Raw genomic sequence first — 16,636 nt, 5'->3', positions numbered from 1 at the left:
GTTGGTCCAGGTGTCCCAGAGGTGTTCTCTGAAACGTTCCGCAAGTAGGCGGCCTGTCTCCCCAATGTAAAGGAGGCCACATCGGGTGCAGCGGATGCAGTAAATGAAGTGTGTGGAGATGCAGGTGAATTTGTGACGGATATGGAAGGATCCCTTGGGGCCTTGGAGGGAAGTGAGGGGGGAGGTGTGGGCGCAAGTTTTGCATTCCTTGCGGTTGCAAGGGAAGGTGCCGGGAGTGGAGGTTGGGTTGGTGAGGGGTGTGGACCTGACAAGGGAGTCACGGAGGGAGTGGGCTTTCTGGAACGCTGATAGTGGAGGGGAGGGAAATATATCCTTGGTGGTGAAGTCTGTTTGGAGGTGGCGGAAATGACGGAGGATGATACGATGTATCTGGAGGTTGGTAGGATGGTAGGTGAGGACCAGTGGGGTTCTGTCCTGGTGACGATTGGAGGGCCGGGGTTCAAGGGTGGAGGAGCGGGAAGTGGAAGAGATGCGGTGGATAGCATCGTCAACCACGTCTGAGGGGAAATTACGGTCTTTGAAGAAGGAGGCCATCTGGGTTGTTCGGCATTGGAATTGGTCCTCCTGGGAGCAGATGCGGCAGAGGTGAAGGAATTGGGAATATGGGATGGCATTTTTACAAGGGGCAGGGTGGGAGGAGGCGTAATCTAGGTAGCTGTGGGTGTCAGTTGGTTTATAATAACCGTCCGTGTTGAGTCGGTCGTCCGAGATAGAAATGGAGAGGTCTAGGAAGAGGAGGGAGGAGTCTGAGATGGTCCAGGTAAATTTGAGGTCGGGGTGGAAGGTGTTGGTAAATTTGAGGTCGGGGTGGATGAACTGTTCAACCTCCTCGTGGGAGCACGAGGTAGCGCCGATACAGTCATCGATGTAGCAGAGAAAAAGGTGGGGGGTGGTGCCAGTGTAGCTCTGAAAGTGGCATCCATGTTATCAGATTGCAGAAATGAACTTTCCAAAGATGGCACAGGCTTCACTGGAACATGCAGTAGACTTGGGATGGCTGGAGGAACAGAGCCTTGTTTTCTGTTAAGCATTTTACAGCCTTCTGGACTCAACAAAAGTTCAACAACTTCAGACCATAAACTGTCCTACATTTCCCATCTGGCCATCAGGGTCTCGTTTTCTTGTTCTTGCTTTCAGCAAAGTTGTCTTGTATTCTGCTACCTACTATTAATAATAGCTCTGGATCTTTCTCTTTACAATTATTGCCACTCTGTGACACCTTGAAATCTCACACTTTTTAATTCTCTCCTGAACTTTCCCCATCTCTTTCTACAGTTGAAAGGCCAGATGATGACATAGTGATTTTGTCTCTAGATTTGCCAGGCTAATGCTTTAGGAACATGGATTCAGATCCCACCATAGTAGTGGTGAAATTTAACTTCAATTAATCAACCTTGAAAATCTTCTCAGTGATGCTGACCATGTTAACTATATTGGATCTTGGAAAAACCTTTCTGATTTACTAATGACCTTTAAGGAAGGAAATCTGTCATTCTTTCTTGTTCTGGCCTGCATGTGAATCCTGACTGTCAATAACATAGTTGACTTTTCATGGCGCCCAAAAATGGCCTAGCAAGTCCTCAGTTCAAGGGTAATTAGAGATGGACGACAAATGTTCATCTTGTCAATGACACCCATGCTACAAATAAAAAAAAAGAAAATAAAACAGGTCACTTTTTCACCTCTTTCATTGTGAAGAAAGATATTATTGGGCATTAAACTTTAACTCTGTATGGAATCTTCCCTACCCTGACATGGTGTGAGAAATGATGAGAAAGACACTTAAAAGTAGAACCTGATGCTTCCATTCTACAACTACAGTCCAAACAATGGAAGCAATGCTACATAGCTACCAGATTCATATGCTAAAATATAGGTATGCAAGGATGTGGTCAGTGATGTGGAAGGGAGTCTTTTCTTGGGGGTGGGAGAGTTTTTTGGTTTTACTGGTTGAATTCCAGTTCCAATGTACCATGAGAACTTTGGTTGTGCAAACATACAATTGAATAAGGCCACATACTTTGGACATCCTTATGGTGACATGACTGTGAGCTCCTGGAGAAGCTGCCATACCACATTGTATGAGGGTATAACATGAGGTTTCATTGCTTCAGATGTGAGGGCTCAGGAATTCCTTCAATAAAATAGTGTTATCTTTCTGACATTCCCCACAGATTATCTGCTCACAGATCCCACATTGGAGTCTTTGTCGCCTTGGTGCAATTCCAAAGGCAATGTAGGAGGAGACAGTGATTACAATTTTGTCAACAAGTCCAGCAAACTCTAGACGCTGCCTGCAAAGGTAGATAAAGATGGACCAAGAAAGCAGAGAATGAGACCTCAGCGTTACAAGCATTGCTGTCATGTTCAACTGTCTGAAAGACATCATCAACAAACTGTACTATCTGTTGGAAGAGGACTTGTGCTTAGAAGGACTGGGTGCCATCCCATTCCAGTGGTCATCAAGGTTGAAGAGGCCCTCAATCTTTAGGTCAGCTGCATATTTTAAGGAGCAACTCAGGACCTTTTGAGGCATCGCCAAATCCTCCACTCAAATATGTGCCATTTTTCTCCAAAATGCAGCTTTTCACATCATTCCCCTGTGACAATGAGAATCAAGCAGCTGGGACAGTGGGATTCTCCTCCATCACTGGCTTCCCTTTGGTGCAGGGTGCTATCACCTGCACTCATGTTGCTTTGAGAGTGGCCTACCATCAAGAGTTTGTCAATAGAAAAGCTTTCCAATTAACAGGTATCCAAATTGTATGTGACCATTGAGGCCAAACTCTGGAGGCCTGCAGCATATTATCGTGAGGCTGCCATGACTCTTACTAGTGAACTCGTACACTCCTGTCTCCTTTCAATGTCCTTGATCCATGCAGTGAAGGCTGCTAGGAGCCTAGGGGTACCCTTTCAACATGGCTGATAATGTCTTTACAAAATCCTCAGGCTAATACAGGATAAAGTTATAACACTTCTGACACTTCCACCAGTGGCAGAGTGGAGACCATAAGCTTCTGTAACATGAGGTTTCATTGTGTGAACTATTCTGACAGAGAGTTTTGCAGTATTGCCCAATAAACATATCCTGTCTCATTGTGGCATTCTGTGCCCTCTGCACCTGAAGCTGATGAAGTGGGGGAACAGGGACTTTCTGGACATTGGGAAAATGCAGAATGGCAGTAATCTTCTGAGGATAAAGACAAGGCCAAGGATCAGGATGTTGACCAGGAGGGCCATTCAAAGAGCATGGCACAGCAATACATTATATAGCCTAAGAAGCCAGAGCTACCCTAATTGAAACCCATTACCAGAAAGATTGAGCGGGTTTGGACTTCCCTCAATTGTTTAAGATTCTTTTAGTAATCTGGCAAAGAGCCCCCCCCCCCCGCCCCGGTTAGTACAAAGGATAGATGGGCCTTGATATTTTTGCAGTCTTTGGCCTTTTGATGTCTCGTGAGCCTTGTGATTTTACTTCAAAGGATCCCACTTACAAGTATGTGCATTTTACCTGACTGACTGTTGGAGTAAATGCCAGCTATTATTAAGAACGTGTATTAACATAATACACAACACTAAGGTTAGGTAACACATCAGGTTTTCTTAAGGTATTAGGCTATCACATCCAAGTAATAAAACTGAGAACTGCAGATTCTGCAGATCTGAATCAAAAACAAAGTGCTGGAGAAAGTCTGCTGGTTTTGTAGGATTCATGAAGCGAGAAAAAGCGTTAATGTTGCTTGTGCAAAGGAGGTTGCAGTCTCTCATTTTTTTCTTGCCTTGCCACTAATTCTGAGCACCCATAGCTAGAACAATGAGGTGCATGTCTATGTGCGTGTATCTGGCAGACACCAAGTATGCTGGACTTGGCTTTCTAATGCAATTGCCAACCTGTCCATGAAGGCAGTTAGACTCACAGATGGCAGTACTGATAATGTTTCTGGTTTCCTCTATCTTTTGTTCCAGGTTACAAGTGCCTCTGACGATTGTCTCATGTTCCTGTGCTTATTTCTGGAATTTGACCAAGTTAATATTGGCTAAGACTATAGAGTTATCTTCAGTGTGGAGCTGAGTAGGTGTCTGGTCTCTAGAAGTCCTCTGATTGCCAGAGACCTGGGGCATTTCTTTCTCGACCAGCAGCAGAAATACATCAGTGATGTGCTCAACAGCATGTGTTCTCTAACTTTGAAAGTGTACACAGTGAGATGAAAGCTTGCGGTGATGGTGCAGGTGAATATCTTGCAAGTGCATCACCTTTAGGTACTTCAACTGATTTCCTCCTCAAGAGATGGAGCTGTGGGTTTCCAGTGCTGGTTTCTTTATGGAAGTTCACTGGGTCCCATTGGTGCATGTATAAGAAGAGAGGGGAAATAGGTTGTGGAGGATCCAGAAAATCTTGTGCAGAGTGAATGGTAATACAGTGCAATGAAGCTTCCTTTGTTGGTTGTCCATCACAATATCTCCATGTTGTATAAGCAGTTGTGCTCTTCTCCACTCAGATCTACAACTTCTTCATAGGGAGTAAGGAGCCCAATGTCCTATTTCCTCTCTTCCCCCGCCACCACTACCAGTCTTGGACTTCGGTTTTAGACCAATTTTTCCTACAGTCAGCGAAAAACTGAGTATGCTGGAACTGGATGGAAGAGCAAAAGTGTTGACCAGAGCATCAGGATTGCCAGGGATTAGGAACCCTGCAGGTCTGTGTCCTTTGCAGTGCGTGGGTCTGTGTGTGATATTGTTTCCCTCTGAAGGACCTCATATCATTGGATCTGGTACCCCCACCCCCCCACCCCACCCCCCAAAGGTTGTGGCACTTAACTTTTTAAGTTGTCCATTTCAGGTGTTGTTGCAGCCATAGTGTGGTGTACTTCCAATTTTCAATATGGTGGAATAGTGGCGTCCAGCCTCAGTCTCATGTGGACGAAGCTTTGTACATCCAGATCGATTCCTCATAGGTCTACCATAACAGCCCACAGGCCTTGAACCTCTCCAGGTCCCAATTCAACTTTTCTACATGAACCTGCATGAGCCTGTCTTTATCTCAGCGCTTGGTATATGAGGTGACCATGCCTGGTAGAGTTATACACTGTTCCCATTCCACAATACCCCATTTCCATCCCACCTTATTGTCTCCCTTCATTGTTATCACTCCCCCTTCCCTTCACCAAGAAGCCTCCCCCCCCCCCGGTTCTAAAGCCTCCTTCCCATGACAGCTACCCATTTTGTTCTTCCCCACCTCCATTTCCACTAATTTCCCTAGTCTGACTGACCATGGTCTACCCCCTTCAGCCACCTCACTGGGCAGCTAGGACAAGAAATTCCAAAAAACCCTGAGAGAGTCATGTACATCCGCCCAGCCAAATTAGCGCCACCCACACACGGGCTGGCAGCTATAGAGCCACAGGATTGACCATGTCCCATTCCATGGACAGGACAGATACAGATCCCCGCACTGGGAATACTCTGATTGGGCCTCTGACTGTGGCCAATCCCCTGGACTGGAATCAAAGGCTGCTCTTGACTTATTGTGTCAGAACTGACTGACTGGCAGGTGCCTCTATGAACTTTATTAGGACCACTCTCCTAAGACATTGAGACATAGCTGCTTGCTTGTTACATATACGGTAGGTTTGCTGCATAAGCTGTTGGCATGTTGCAGGTGTGAAATTGATATAGCACATTGTCAATCAGCAGGATGTATACTCTCTTGACTGAGGCTGCTGACCAGAAGACAAACTGCCTAGTCATTTGACTGCTAATTGGCTGTTTGCAACCAGCAGTGAGCTGAAAATACCAGTATCCAGTCTGACTTGTATTTTGAGAACTTATGATGTCTAGTTTAAAAGGTTTGTTTGGTAGAATAGGAAGCTGTATATTAATGAGGTGAGCTGTGACTTCAATAAGGTGTTTGACAATTTATAATCTCCCTTTATTGGCAACTCGCAACTGCTTAGAGAGAAACTTGCTTCTGTGTCAAGTAGATACATTAAAAATGCAGCAAGGTATTCCTGGGCCTCATCAGATCTTTTACACAATTCAACCACAAATCTTGCCCCTGGTTCTGGACAACCCTTGCCAGGGCAGGCATGTTCACAGCATTTATCCTTCCAAGCCTTGTAAGAATGCTTATATTTGAATAAGATCACCATTCATTCCTATTAACTCGAGAGAATATAGATACCCTAAATTTAAATTTCCTTGCGGGACAATCCCTCTTTACGAAGAATTAGTTTGGTGAAACTCTTGCACTGTCTCTCTGGTAAGTATGTATTTCCTCTGGTAAATCCACACAATATTCCAAGAGTGGTCCCATGAAGGCTGTTTGTAATTGCAGTAAGATATCTTTACTCCTATCCTCTAATCTTCCTGTAAAAAAAAAAGTCCAATAGACCATCTACCTTAATTGCTGACTGTACCTGTATATTAACTTTCAGTGATTAAGGAACAAGGACAACCAAGTCCTTTTGAAGTTCAACACTGCCCGGATTCTCAGCATTGAAGAAATACTCAGTAATTCCATTTCTGTTTTTCTGACCAAAGGACTGTAGAGACTACAGTTCATTGCCTATAAGGTTATGTGAAATGCTCTATAAATGCACATTCTTTCTTTAATATTGTTTATATCTGCCTCTTGCATATTGAACTAATGGATCATATGCAGAAATGTCCCACAGTCTGATCTGATTAAGATGTAATCATCATCCTTCAACCAGACAACCAACTCTTATGTACATTTAAAATAATATGTCTCTTTAGTGAATAGCTAGGCAGTTTGAATATTCCCCGATATTGGGCAGTATCAGCCTACTAATTGAATACATTAATTTGTCTGCTCTAAACTGACCGGTATAAATGTGCACACAGTTTTGTTCATCCTATCTCACTCTTCCTATAACCGTTGCATCATAGACAATGCATGTATAAATCTATCATTCTTAGTTTTGAATAATGAAGGAAGGGCAGAGGATGACAGTTAAAGTGCTAGTTAAGGAGCTAGACTTGGCATAGGCAGAATGGGCTGGATGGCATCTTTCTGTTTTGTGAATTCTGTGATTCCTTGCAGTACTGGGCTCAGTAACTACTCCATATCTTGGTTTATATGTACAGCCTGAAATTTTGTTTTTTGCATTGCTAGTGGGTACAGACCAATTCCTAACACTGGAGAATGTCTATAGCCAGGAACTTAAAGGTGTAAGCAGAACTTGGAAGCAGCTGCGTGTCTACAAGAACACAGGTGCGCAGTTGCTTTAAAGTCACGATTGTGACTACTGAACCACTGCATAATCGCACTTCCTTCAGTATTGTCAGTTTGAGATCTGTTCCACAATGTTAATTGGGTTAATTCAAAAAACAACAGTCTTAATAATTAACAGAATGGCCTCCTCAGTGATGTACTTAGTTTTTAAAAAATGATTAGCAATTAACAAAACCTATTGATATTGAAGTTAATCCGAATCTATTTTTGAATTAAATATTAATGAGATTCTTTTAAGAGATGTAATAGCAATACAGTTTTGCATGAAATGATTTTAAGCTGTGCCAACATATTTCATTTTAAAGGAGTGATCTAGAATTGATTGGTTTGGAAAACTAAATTTGATTCCTGCCTTATTCCCAGCCAGGAGAACCACACCACTTCTGGAGTATATTAAAAACAAGAAGCTTGAAAAACAGGTGGAACTTTATTTTTAATCCTATGTTCACTATAAACTTTAGCATTTGGTCCTAAACTTGGTATTTTGCTCAATTAAACTTGTTATATTCCAGCGAATCAGAGAGGAGAAAAGAGAAGAGAGGAGGAGGAGGGAGCTGGAGAAAAAACGTTTAAGAGAGGAAGAAAAAAGAAAACGTAGAGAGGAAGAAAGGCGTAAAAGGAAAGAAGCAGAAAAACAGAAAAAAATAGCAGAGAAGGAAAGAAAAGAAGAAATAAAAATTAAGGTTCATATCTTTGTAGATTATTAGCACCTTTTAAATATATTATTCTTTCTGTTTTTGGTATCTTGATGAAACATACAATTTACATTTACCTTTGCACAATGTCCCCAATAGCATAGGACAAATATTTCTTAAAATGAGTATGCTCCTCACCAGCGGAGAAAATGAGGACTGCACCACACTGTTCGATTCTGGTCCTCACCAGTACCCCTTCACTTTTATATTGCAAAGTATACAAATCATGAGATATTGCATCTCCTTACCAACTGATTCTTCATGCGTGTGGCTATTCAAGTTAAAAGCTTTGATAAGATTGGTAGCAGATTATTTGATTACAAGGATGTTACAATTGACCCTGTCCCTAAATGGTATGTAAATATGGGTATTTCATGCCAGAACTGTTAATTATTGACTAACCTTTATTTCCTGAGTTTAGAACCATTGAGATTAGTTGTTGCACCCGTAATGCCACCAAGGCGGTAATTAATTAAAATTGCACAGGCAGAGCTTAAAGCTTGACCTTATCAGGGATATTTTGCCAGAAAACACACTAAGCATTTCACAATTTTTTTTAAAACTTATGATATTCAATTTTACACTTCTGTTCTCACATTAGTTTGTGAAACAGTGAAATAAGAAAAGCAACAGCCATAATTAAGATGCAGCAGCCGTGTTTTAAAAAGTCCTGCAATGATTAAGATTGTTTTAGGAATGGTTCCTTTGATGACTTTTAAAAGAAAATTAGATAACCATATTTCATGCAAACCTTGCATCTTGTCAAAATTGGAAACATATTTGTATACTTTATTTCATTGTATTTGGGATACTGGGCAAGGTTGTCACCTAAGAGCTCATGTAACAATTAAGGAATCAGGGTTACAAAGTCAAAATTGTGCTATGAATGTTTAAAGAAGAAATCCCAATGTCGAGCAATTAGTCAACACAACTACACTACTGGATTTTACATTTTTAAACAAAACAAAATTTGGTAAAACATATAAATTAGGAGCAGGAATAGGCAATTCAACCTCGAGCCTGTTCTGCCATTTGATATGATTATAGCTGATCTTGACATCAGCTCCACTTTCCTGTCTGCTCTTCATAACCCTTCAACCTATTACTCATTTAAAAACCAGGCTATCTCCTTCTTAAATGTATACAATGTCCTGGCATCCATCACTCTCTGGGATAGTTTATTCCACAGATTTACAAGCCTTTGAGAAGTAATTTCTCCTCATCTCTGTTCTAAATCTGCTACTTATTCTAAAACTATGATCTCTGTTCTAGATTGCCTCACATGAGGAAACATCCTTTCTATGTCTACTTTGTCAATCTAATAACATATCATAAACATTTTACATCAAAAAACTGATATTCGTAGCAAAAAAAACTCTTCTCACTGTATATCACAAATATTATGGGATAGCTGCTGAAAACAAAAGTTACCGGTACGTGCAAAAGTCTATTAGAATCCTTCAAATTCACTGTCCTGATCAGTTGCACCACTGAATAATTCATTCCAGTCATCCAGGCTGCATATGTGGTTAGGAAGAGACCCCTGAAAAACTAAGGTCAACTTATACCTGAGATCTACCTATACACAAGTATATATGCTATGTCCTTTCTTAATTTTTAAACCTTTGTCAGATGGCAAAGTAAGTAGAAATAACTAATCCATTTGGTGAAATGTTTGAAAAGTTCAAATTGACAGTTATTAACTTGTTTTCTATGTCCCTTTATGCTGCAAGAATAATTTTAATGTTAATTATTACAGTTTGCATGAATTTTCATTGTAATCTCCATTTAAGTGCTGGCATTTGGATGAGTAAAGAAGTCTTAATCACTGTAATGATCAAATTTGGTTGTATCTAACATTCATCTGAATTTTTATTGTTTAAATTCTAAATTTCCCAGTGCTATGCAGGTTTTTATAAGGTTTCTACTGAAAGAGAAGCTGACATTGTTCACTTAAGGAAAGCAACTTAATTGTTTTTCTGTACCTGATGCCAGCTAACTCTTTCATTTCAGATGTATTTAAATACAGGGATCTCGATGCAATTTCCCACTGATTGTGGTGTTGATCAGCGTAACAGTGGTAATGTGCATATGGAAATTAGGGGAAAGGGGGCTAGAGATGCCTTGCTTTGGCTTTTTGAAGTTTTTCATCCTGTAGAAATTCGTTCTTAAATGACGACAGGGAAAGAAGCTAGCTAGCTTGGTGAGTATCTGGTAAGTTAAAGCCTACTCTATTCCTAAAGTTCAAAATAGCATAGGACTAGCGGTAAATTTGATAAAAGTATAAAAAGGAAATGAGTAATTGAGTTAAACATTTAATTAAAGCACATTCTGCTTCTGTTTCTGGTCAGTGACAGTGTGTCTGTAGCTGAGGAAAGTAAGGGCACCCACAGTACAGGAATGGAGATTCTGTTTTTGCAATTGTCCAAGAGGTTTGAGATTCTTTTGGTACTTTGGAATGAGTGTGGTTGAGCTAACTGACTATGGCATCATGTATAGGAAGCATTTCAACTTGGGGGGTGATGAGCATAAAGCTATGTTGTGGTAGTTGGGAATGGTATAGTCAGGGAGATTTGATGCTCTTCAGTGCAGCAAAGATTGTAAGTCAAAAGGCTGTGTTGCCTATCCAGATACAGTCTTCAAGAAGGTTGTGAAGTGTTCAGTAGTTAACATTGGCCTGCTTTTATTTATACTAATTGACCTGAAATGAAGAATAAAAATTCGTTGTTCTTCAAGCCCTGTTTTCCCAGAAGTCATTTGGATTTCTACTTTATTTTTGTCTTCAAACTTTGAAATATAATGTTGTTCTGAAGCACTGTGGAAGCGTTAAACAGTCTGGTAGCTTAGAGCAATTCCCAGACAAGTTTTGATGTTTGCTTACTGGGTATGTCACCATTAAAGGTTTACCTAGAGATCATGGCAAGTTTGACAGTTCCTTGAAGGTTTGGAGAGTTCATACACATGAACATAATCTAAGGTAAATAAGCCAAAATAATTCTGAAATATAAAGGTTTAAAATAACCCCTAAGTGTAAGTTTTATAATCTACCTTTGTTATTGCATTACATTGTAATCTTTAGTTATTAAAAAAGGCTGATAAAGAGGAGGAACAAGACTCGGACAAAAGGAAGGAGAAAACGGAGGATGGTGACAATGGAAAAGGAAAATGGGAAAAATTGTGTTGCCCAGGAAACCTGCAAGGAAAACGGCCAGAGATTTCGCAGAAAGATGTCAAAGATAAGTGAGTTTTAACAAATACAATCGTATGATATAAACAGCAAAGTCTTTCATTGTTGGCTAAACTGATATTTCAATCATGAAAGTGAACACCATGATTTTGATGATTTTGAAAAAAATTGACAACTATGTCAAATATATTGTTAAGTTTAACAGAAAAATACTTTGAAAATTGCTTGAATTATTTTTATGACTCATTTATAATTGTGCTATTGTTGTGACTAATTTGCCATTACAAACATTTTCATATACAACACAGCCAAATTTGTGGTTTTAACATTATTTTCATTACTAAATCAAGCTGGAAAGTGGAGTTTGCTTTTTAAAATGTTTGAAATTCTAAAATTTCTTTAATAGCAAAAACTACAATTTTTTCAGTCAGTGTTTCTTTTAATTATTGTATTTTCTCTGTATTTCTCAATATCATAGTTATTTCTCATTGTTTGATATACAGAGAAGTGATACAAATGTTATGTGCGTTTATTTACATTTATTAAAAACATTTTATTCAGAGCCCTGATTTGTTTAAGACAAGGACCGCAGTTATTTTCACTCAAAAGAAGTGGAAGACTTAATAAATGGTTTACCCTCTAAAAGGTGACCAACATGATGTAATTGTTTTAAGTTACAGTTATCAAATAATTGGAAATTTTCTGTTTATATGCAATTAATCTGAAAATGACTGTCTGTTGATGTCAGTAACATGATCTGTAGACAATGATACAAAAATGCAACATTTGAGAAGTTTCAGAAATGCTAACAATTCCAATTAACAGTTATTAATACATGTCTTCTTTAAAATAGAAATTGTAAGTAATTGGCCTGAAATGAATAATTTATTGTGCTTAAAACTACATTTTTTCATCAGATGATATAATTTTATCATTAGAAGCTAATGTAAAATAAACCAGTCACTAATCATATAATCTATGATTTTTCTTTTCATTGAAGTTAGTTAATCAGTCAGTTATGATTAAAATTTACATGAGACAAGCCTTCATTTTTAGTACAGCAGCAAATGCTTATGGCAGTGAAGCTTCACATTGTTTTACCTTTTTCCAAAACTTAGGTTTAGTCTTCAGAATTGTAATATAAAATTATAGCTGCTCTGTGTAATTTGAGCTCCATAAATAAAGTTGCTAACTGCCTTGATAGATTATTAAATATATATGCCATTGTATACAACCATTCAAATAGAAATAAAACTAACTTTGAATTTTCTTTTACACAGACAGCCAAATGATAGTGATAGAGAACGTAGGGAGAGGGAACGGGAAAGAAGATTAAGGGAAAAAGAACGAGAACGAGAGCGACAGAGGCGTCGTGAGGATGAGCGCAGAAAGCAAAAAGAGCGTTATGAAGTAGAGAGGGCTATGAAAACAAAAGAAGAAGAAACAAAAAGAGGGAAAGACCATGGACAGGAAAGAGAAAAGAAGGGAGACAGCCTCAGCTACATGTTCAGTACTGAGAAAATAGAAAAACTGAGTAAAGAAGACAAAAATGATGACATGGGATCTAAAAGGGAACGAATAAGGAATAAGGTACCTATCACCATTTTTTCAAGCTACTGTGATGTTGGCAACATTAATTGATGTGGATATTCAAACCCCATATTCTAAAGTGAACAAAATTTTGCAAGAACAGGTATTGTACTTTTTCAATACACTGTATCTTTTTAAAATAATAGATTAAACTATTCTTATTCAAGAGAGGATAAAAAAATTCCAATTGTTTTTTATTAGTATGTTTATTTTCAAAATTGACTTAAAAATTGATAGTTTTTGAAAAATTGAGTTGTCATTTCAAAGCAAATTAAAAAATCTGAAATTATATTACAAGTAATGGTTTGTGAAGGTTCCTGCCTATTCAAACATTTATTTTACTTAGAGAAGCTGTCAAAAAGGAGCAAATTCGATTCCTATTTTCCCAGTATCACTGAAATTTCTGATCTCGGGCTTCACGACGTTAGCACTTTAATGAACGAATACTCATTCATTAAAAATAAACAACATTTTTAAAATGATGAATAATAGCTGGAGTCTAAAATATTACTTTTCAAATCAAAATAGTTCAATTTTAACAAGGCTTGTTTAGTTTTTGCTATAATTAGGAAAGCATCACATTATTTTCCGCACATGGATTTAGAGAACTGATTAACGCTATTTCTTAAGCATTTTTGTTCGTGTATGACTATCTTTTCAGTCATCCCTGATCCATGTCCTTCCTGTCACAGATGGTTTGGAAGGATAGTTCCATATTTACATTTCTGGAATTCTAAAGTTACTTTCAAGAGTAGTTGAAGAATTTACTTCCAGAAAAAATATAAATATTGAGAAGAATATGACTTTCAATAGATCCTGCCATTCAGGCCATAAATCTACTGGAGGAAAGATGGCTCATTACAACCTCCACACCTCAATCCAGCCAGAAGGAAAGTTGGTGACTAAGAGAGAACAAGCATGCCCCAAAACCATGAAGTGTTACAAGTGTGCTCAGTTATTACTGAGTGGGACTTGTGCCTCTCATTAGGGTGAAAATATCATCCTCTTTGCTGCTGATCAATCAGATTGGCTGGTAGCCCCAACAGTCCTGGCAGCAATGAGAGTCCATAATGGGTTCTGCTAGGACTGCAGGCAGGACCACAAAGCAAGTGGGAACTCAGGATCCAGTAATTGCTCACCAGATCCAGGTCAGGTCAAGGTTTACTATCTAAGATGAGGGGTGTGGAGCAGTGGGTTTTAAAAGCTGTGTGGGTAGGAAGCAATGGGAATACTATCTTTTAGGGATTTTGGCCCAGATTGATGAAGAACACCCTTCAAATTTAATACCCCTACACTTCCTTCTTGCAGTTTTAAAAGTTTAAAAAGAAGACAGACTAACTACTTTGATTTTGTGGTCTTTTTACAAATTCAACTGACTCTTAACTATTTACTTAACATATGGGGGGAAGACTGTCAATTTTGACTCCCATACTATTATGGGAATTAGCTTGTGGTGGATGGGAAGGTAGTGACTGCCTGCCTGATTTTGCATCCCACTCCCTTCAAAATCAAACCTGGTACTAAATAGCAGTAAATGCATTTCTAATCGTCAAAAGAACTATAAGCTGAATAAAGTTAGAATTTGAACAAATTGAGGAAGTTGGTATACCATAAAGCATTGAAACAAATAATCAATTAGAAAATAGTTACAGAAGCTCCAAAAACCTCTCTGAAAATCACACTGTTTCAAACAGAACTGAAAAATTGACTGACATATTGCTGTCATTCTTGTGTTCTACAGAGTGGAGCATTATTTTCATCTTTACACGGAGTCTGCAGTAAACCAAGGAAAAGCCTTAGTGGAAGGGTTTATGTTTGAGGACAGAAAAGTTAGATATCAGATACTTCTGTAACTTTGAGGGAGTGTCTCATACTTATTTAGCATGTTATAACTTTTTTTAAAAAATGCAAGCTTGTTGAATTGTGATTTTTTTTTTGCTCATGGGACGAGAGTGTTCTTAATTGCTCTGGGTAAAACAACGAGAGGAGGTTTTAAAACTCATACCTTTTAGAACAGTCAGTATGGATTCATGAAAGTGAGGTTATATCTTTTCAAAATACTTATCACTCAATGCATAAAACAAGTATAGTTGATATTACATATTTGTATATTGTCAGGAAACTTTTAATGAAGCCACATAACACAGGAAAATTATGCTTCTGGGGATAGAATATTAATTTGAATATAGTAAACAGAGAATAATAACTTTTTTTTGGTCTGATGCTGTAAAATCTCATCACAATGTTTAGAGTCTCTAAATCATGCAAATGAAAATTATAGGTTTGGGGTGGGTGTAGAGGTTGCTATAGTCAGGGCTTTCATCTATTGTCTTCTTATGGCTTCTCCTATTTTATTTACTGTTGCCACAGTGCTGCTGGATCACCTTTCTCTGTCTACGTTCAATCACCTATTTCTCTTCTAATCCTGTTGTACATAGTTATTTTAGTAACACATGTTTCCATCTGGCCTTCAGCCTTCTGCTTCTCCTTGGCAGAGACATGTCCATCATTCACTTTATTACATGTTTTTTTATCTGCGATATAACATTTCAGCCTTTCCTCAGCTATTTTCTTCAATGCTTCTGCAATATTCATTGCTTTCTTGATGTTCTGGTTCCTGACCTTGTCCTTTCTTATAACTCCAAATATTCTTCTTAGCATTTGCATCTCATTTGTTTCTAGTCGTTGTTACTCTCTTCTTGATGACTGAATTTCTGCACTATTTAATAAAGTTGCCTTCACAAATGTCTTGTAGATTCTTTCAGTTTCAGCAAATCTCCTTTACTGAGGAAACTTATATTGCAATCACTTACAACTTATTTGTAAGTGATTGGTGTTCCATACAATTCTCACAGTTAAAAAGGCAACAAGGCAGAGCTGAGGAAGCTTCTTGATTATATACAGCAACGGTTAGCCCTTCAATCTAGAATAGTAACTGATTTTGAGAGTCCTTTCTGAGTACTTTGAATAGAAGATAGGACTCTGGTTGAAGCCCTCTGTGATCAATAGCTTGACATATAGGAATGTCATCTTCGAGATTGCTTGTAACACTTCTTACTCAGGGTTGTCTGTGAGCTTTATAGCCAGCAAGTGTCTGCTTTTCAACTTGTCTGTGTATTGAGACTGGAAAGGTTAAGCTACTAAATTGCATTTTGTTTTATGATTAATGTTTAGAGAAAAAACAAATTCTACTTCAATTATTTCATATATCAAGGAATGAATGTATTGAAAAGTACAGCTCACTGTATCGTTTGTTGATTTAAAGCTGGACTCTCAAATTTGTAATTATTTAAGATATCTATAAGTATTTATCTAGTTCATCAACCATAAAGAGAAGTGAATTCAAAATAATTATCTTTTGGTAGGCAGCATAAGGAATACGGGTATTCTGATAAGAACATGCCACAATTATGTAGTTATGGGACAGAAAACAATAGTGCCAGTCCCAATTTATGATATAATGCCATTTGCAAGTATGATCAGTAATATTGAAACAATAAACATCTAGTATTGTTGCATCTTAATTAGGAATAGTATGTCAATAATCATAATCCACTACTCTATATATTGTTCCAAGATATATATTCCCAATGAGACCACCAAAAACAAATTGACTGCTACCCAGGACAAAAACAAACTGCATCAGATTTCTTCAGTAACAGCAAGACAAAATTATTGTAACACACTTACTTTACCAAGAACAATGTAAAAAATAGATTTCTATTTTTTGCAATTTAAACTGTACCCCTTTAAAAGCCAAATCACAATTTAGACAAACAGAAGACAAATGGTTTAACTATGGGTGGGAAAGAGTATAAACAGGATAAACAAAATTTGGGAGATGGAAAGTTATTTTCTTTCTTCCTCTTTTTGTCTTAGTTCTTTTGA

The 16,636-nt window shown here is 38.2% G+C and overlaps 1 protein-coding gene across 6 annotated transcripts in view; it reads left to right on the top strand.

Moving 5' to 3' along the window:
* Positions 1-16,636, top strand: part of upf3a (UPF3A regulator of nonsense mediated mRNA decay) — a 68,434-nt gene that overhangs the window by 38,037 nt on the left and 13,761 nt on the right. For 3 of the 6 annotated variants that reach the window (XM_043691792.1, XM_043691789.1, XM_043691793.1), the window contains exons 6-10: positions 7,157-7,255; positions 7,640-7,695; positions 7,789-7,959; positions 11,051-11,211; positions 12,439-12,748. In XM_043691792.1, the coding sequence (XP_043547727.1) occupies positions 7,157-7,255; positions 7,640-7,695; positions 7,789-7,959; positions 11,051-11,211; positions 12,439-12,748 (797 nt within the window). Of the gene's footprint in view, positions 1-7,156; positions 7,256-7,639; positions 7,696-7,788; positions 7,960-11,050; positions 11,212-12,434; positions 12,749-16,636 lie in introns of all 6 variants that reach the window. The other 3 variants (XM_043691794.1, XM_043691795.1, XM_043691790.1) reach the window with 2 other exon arrangements.

Source organism: Chiloscyllium plagiosum, chromosome 6 (genome assembly GCF_004010195.1).
Source record: "Chiloscyllium plagiosum isolate BGI_BamShark_2017 chromosome 6, ASM401019v2, whole genome shotgun sequence".
NCBI classification, from domain to species: Eukaryota; Metazoa; Chordata; class Chondrichthyes; order Orectolobiformes; family Hemiscylliidae; genus Chiloscyllium; species Chiloscyllium plagiosum.
This window is presented reverse-complemented; position numbering and strand designations above follow the sequence as displayed.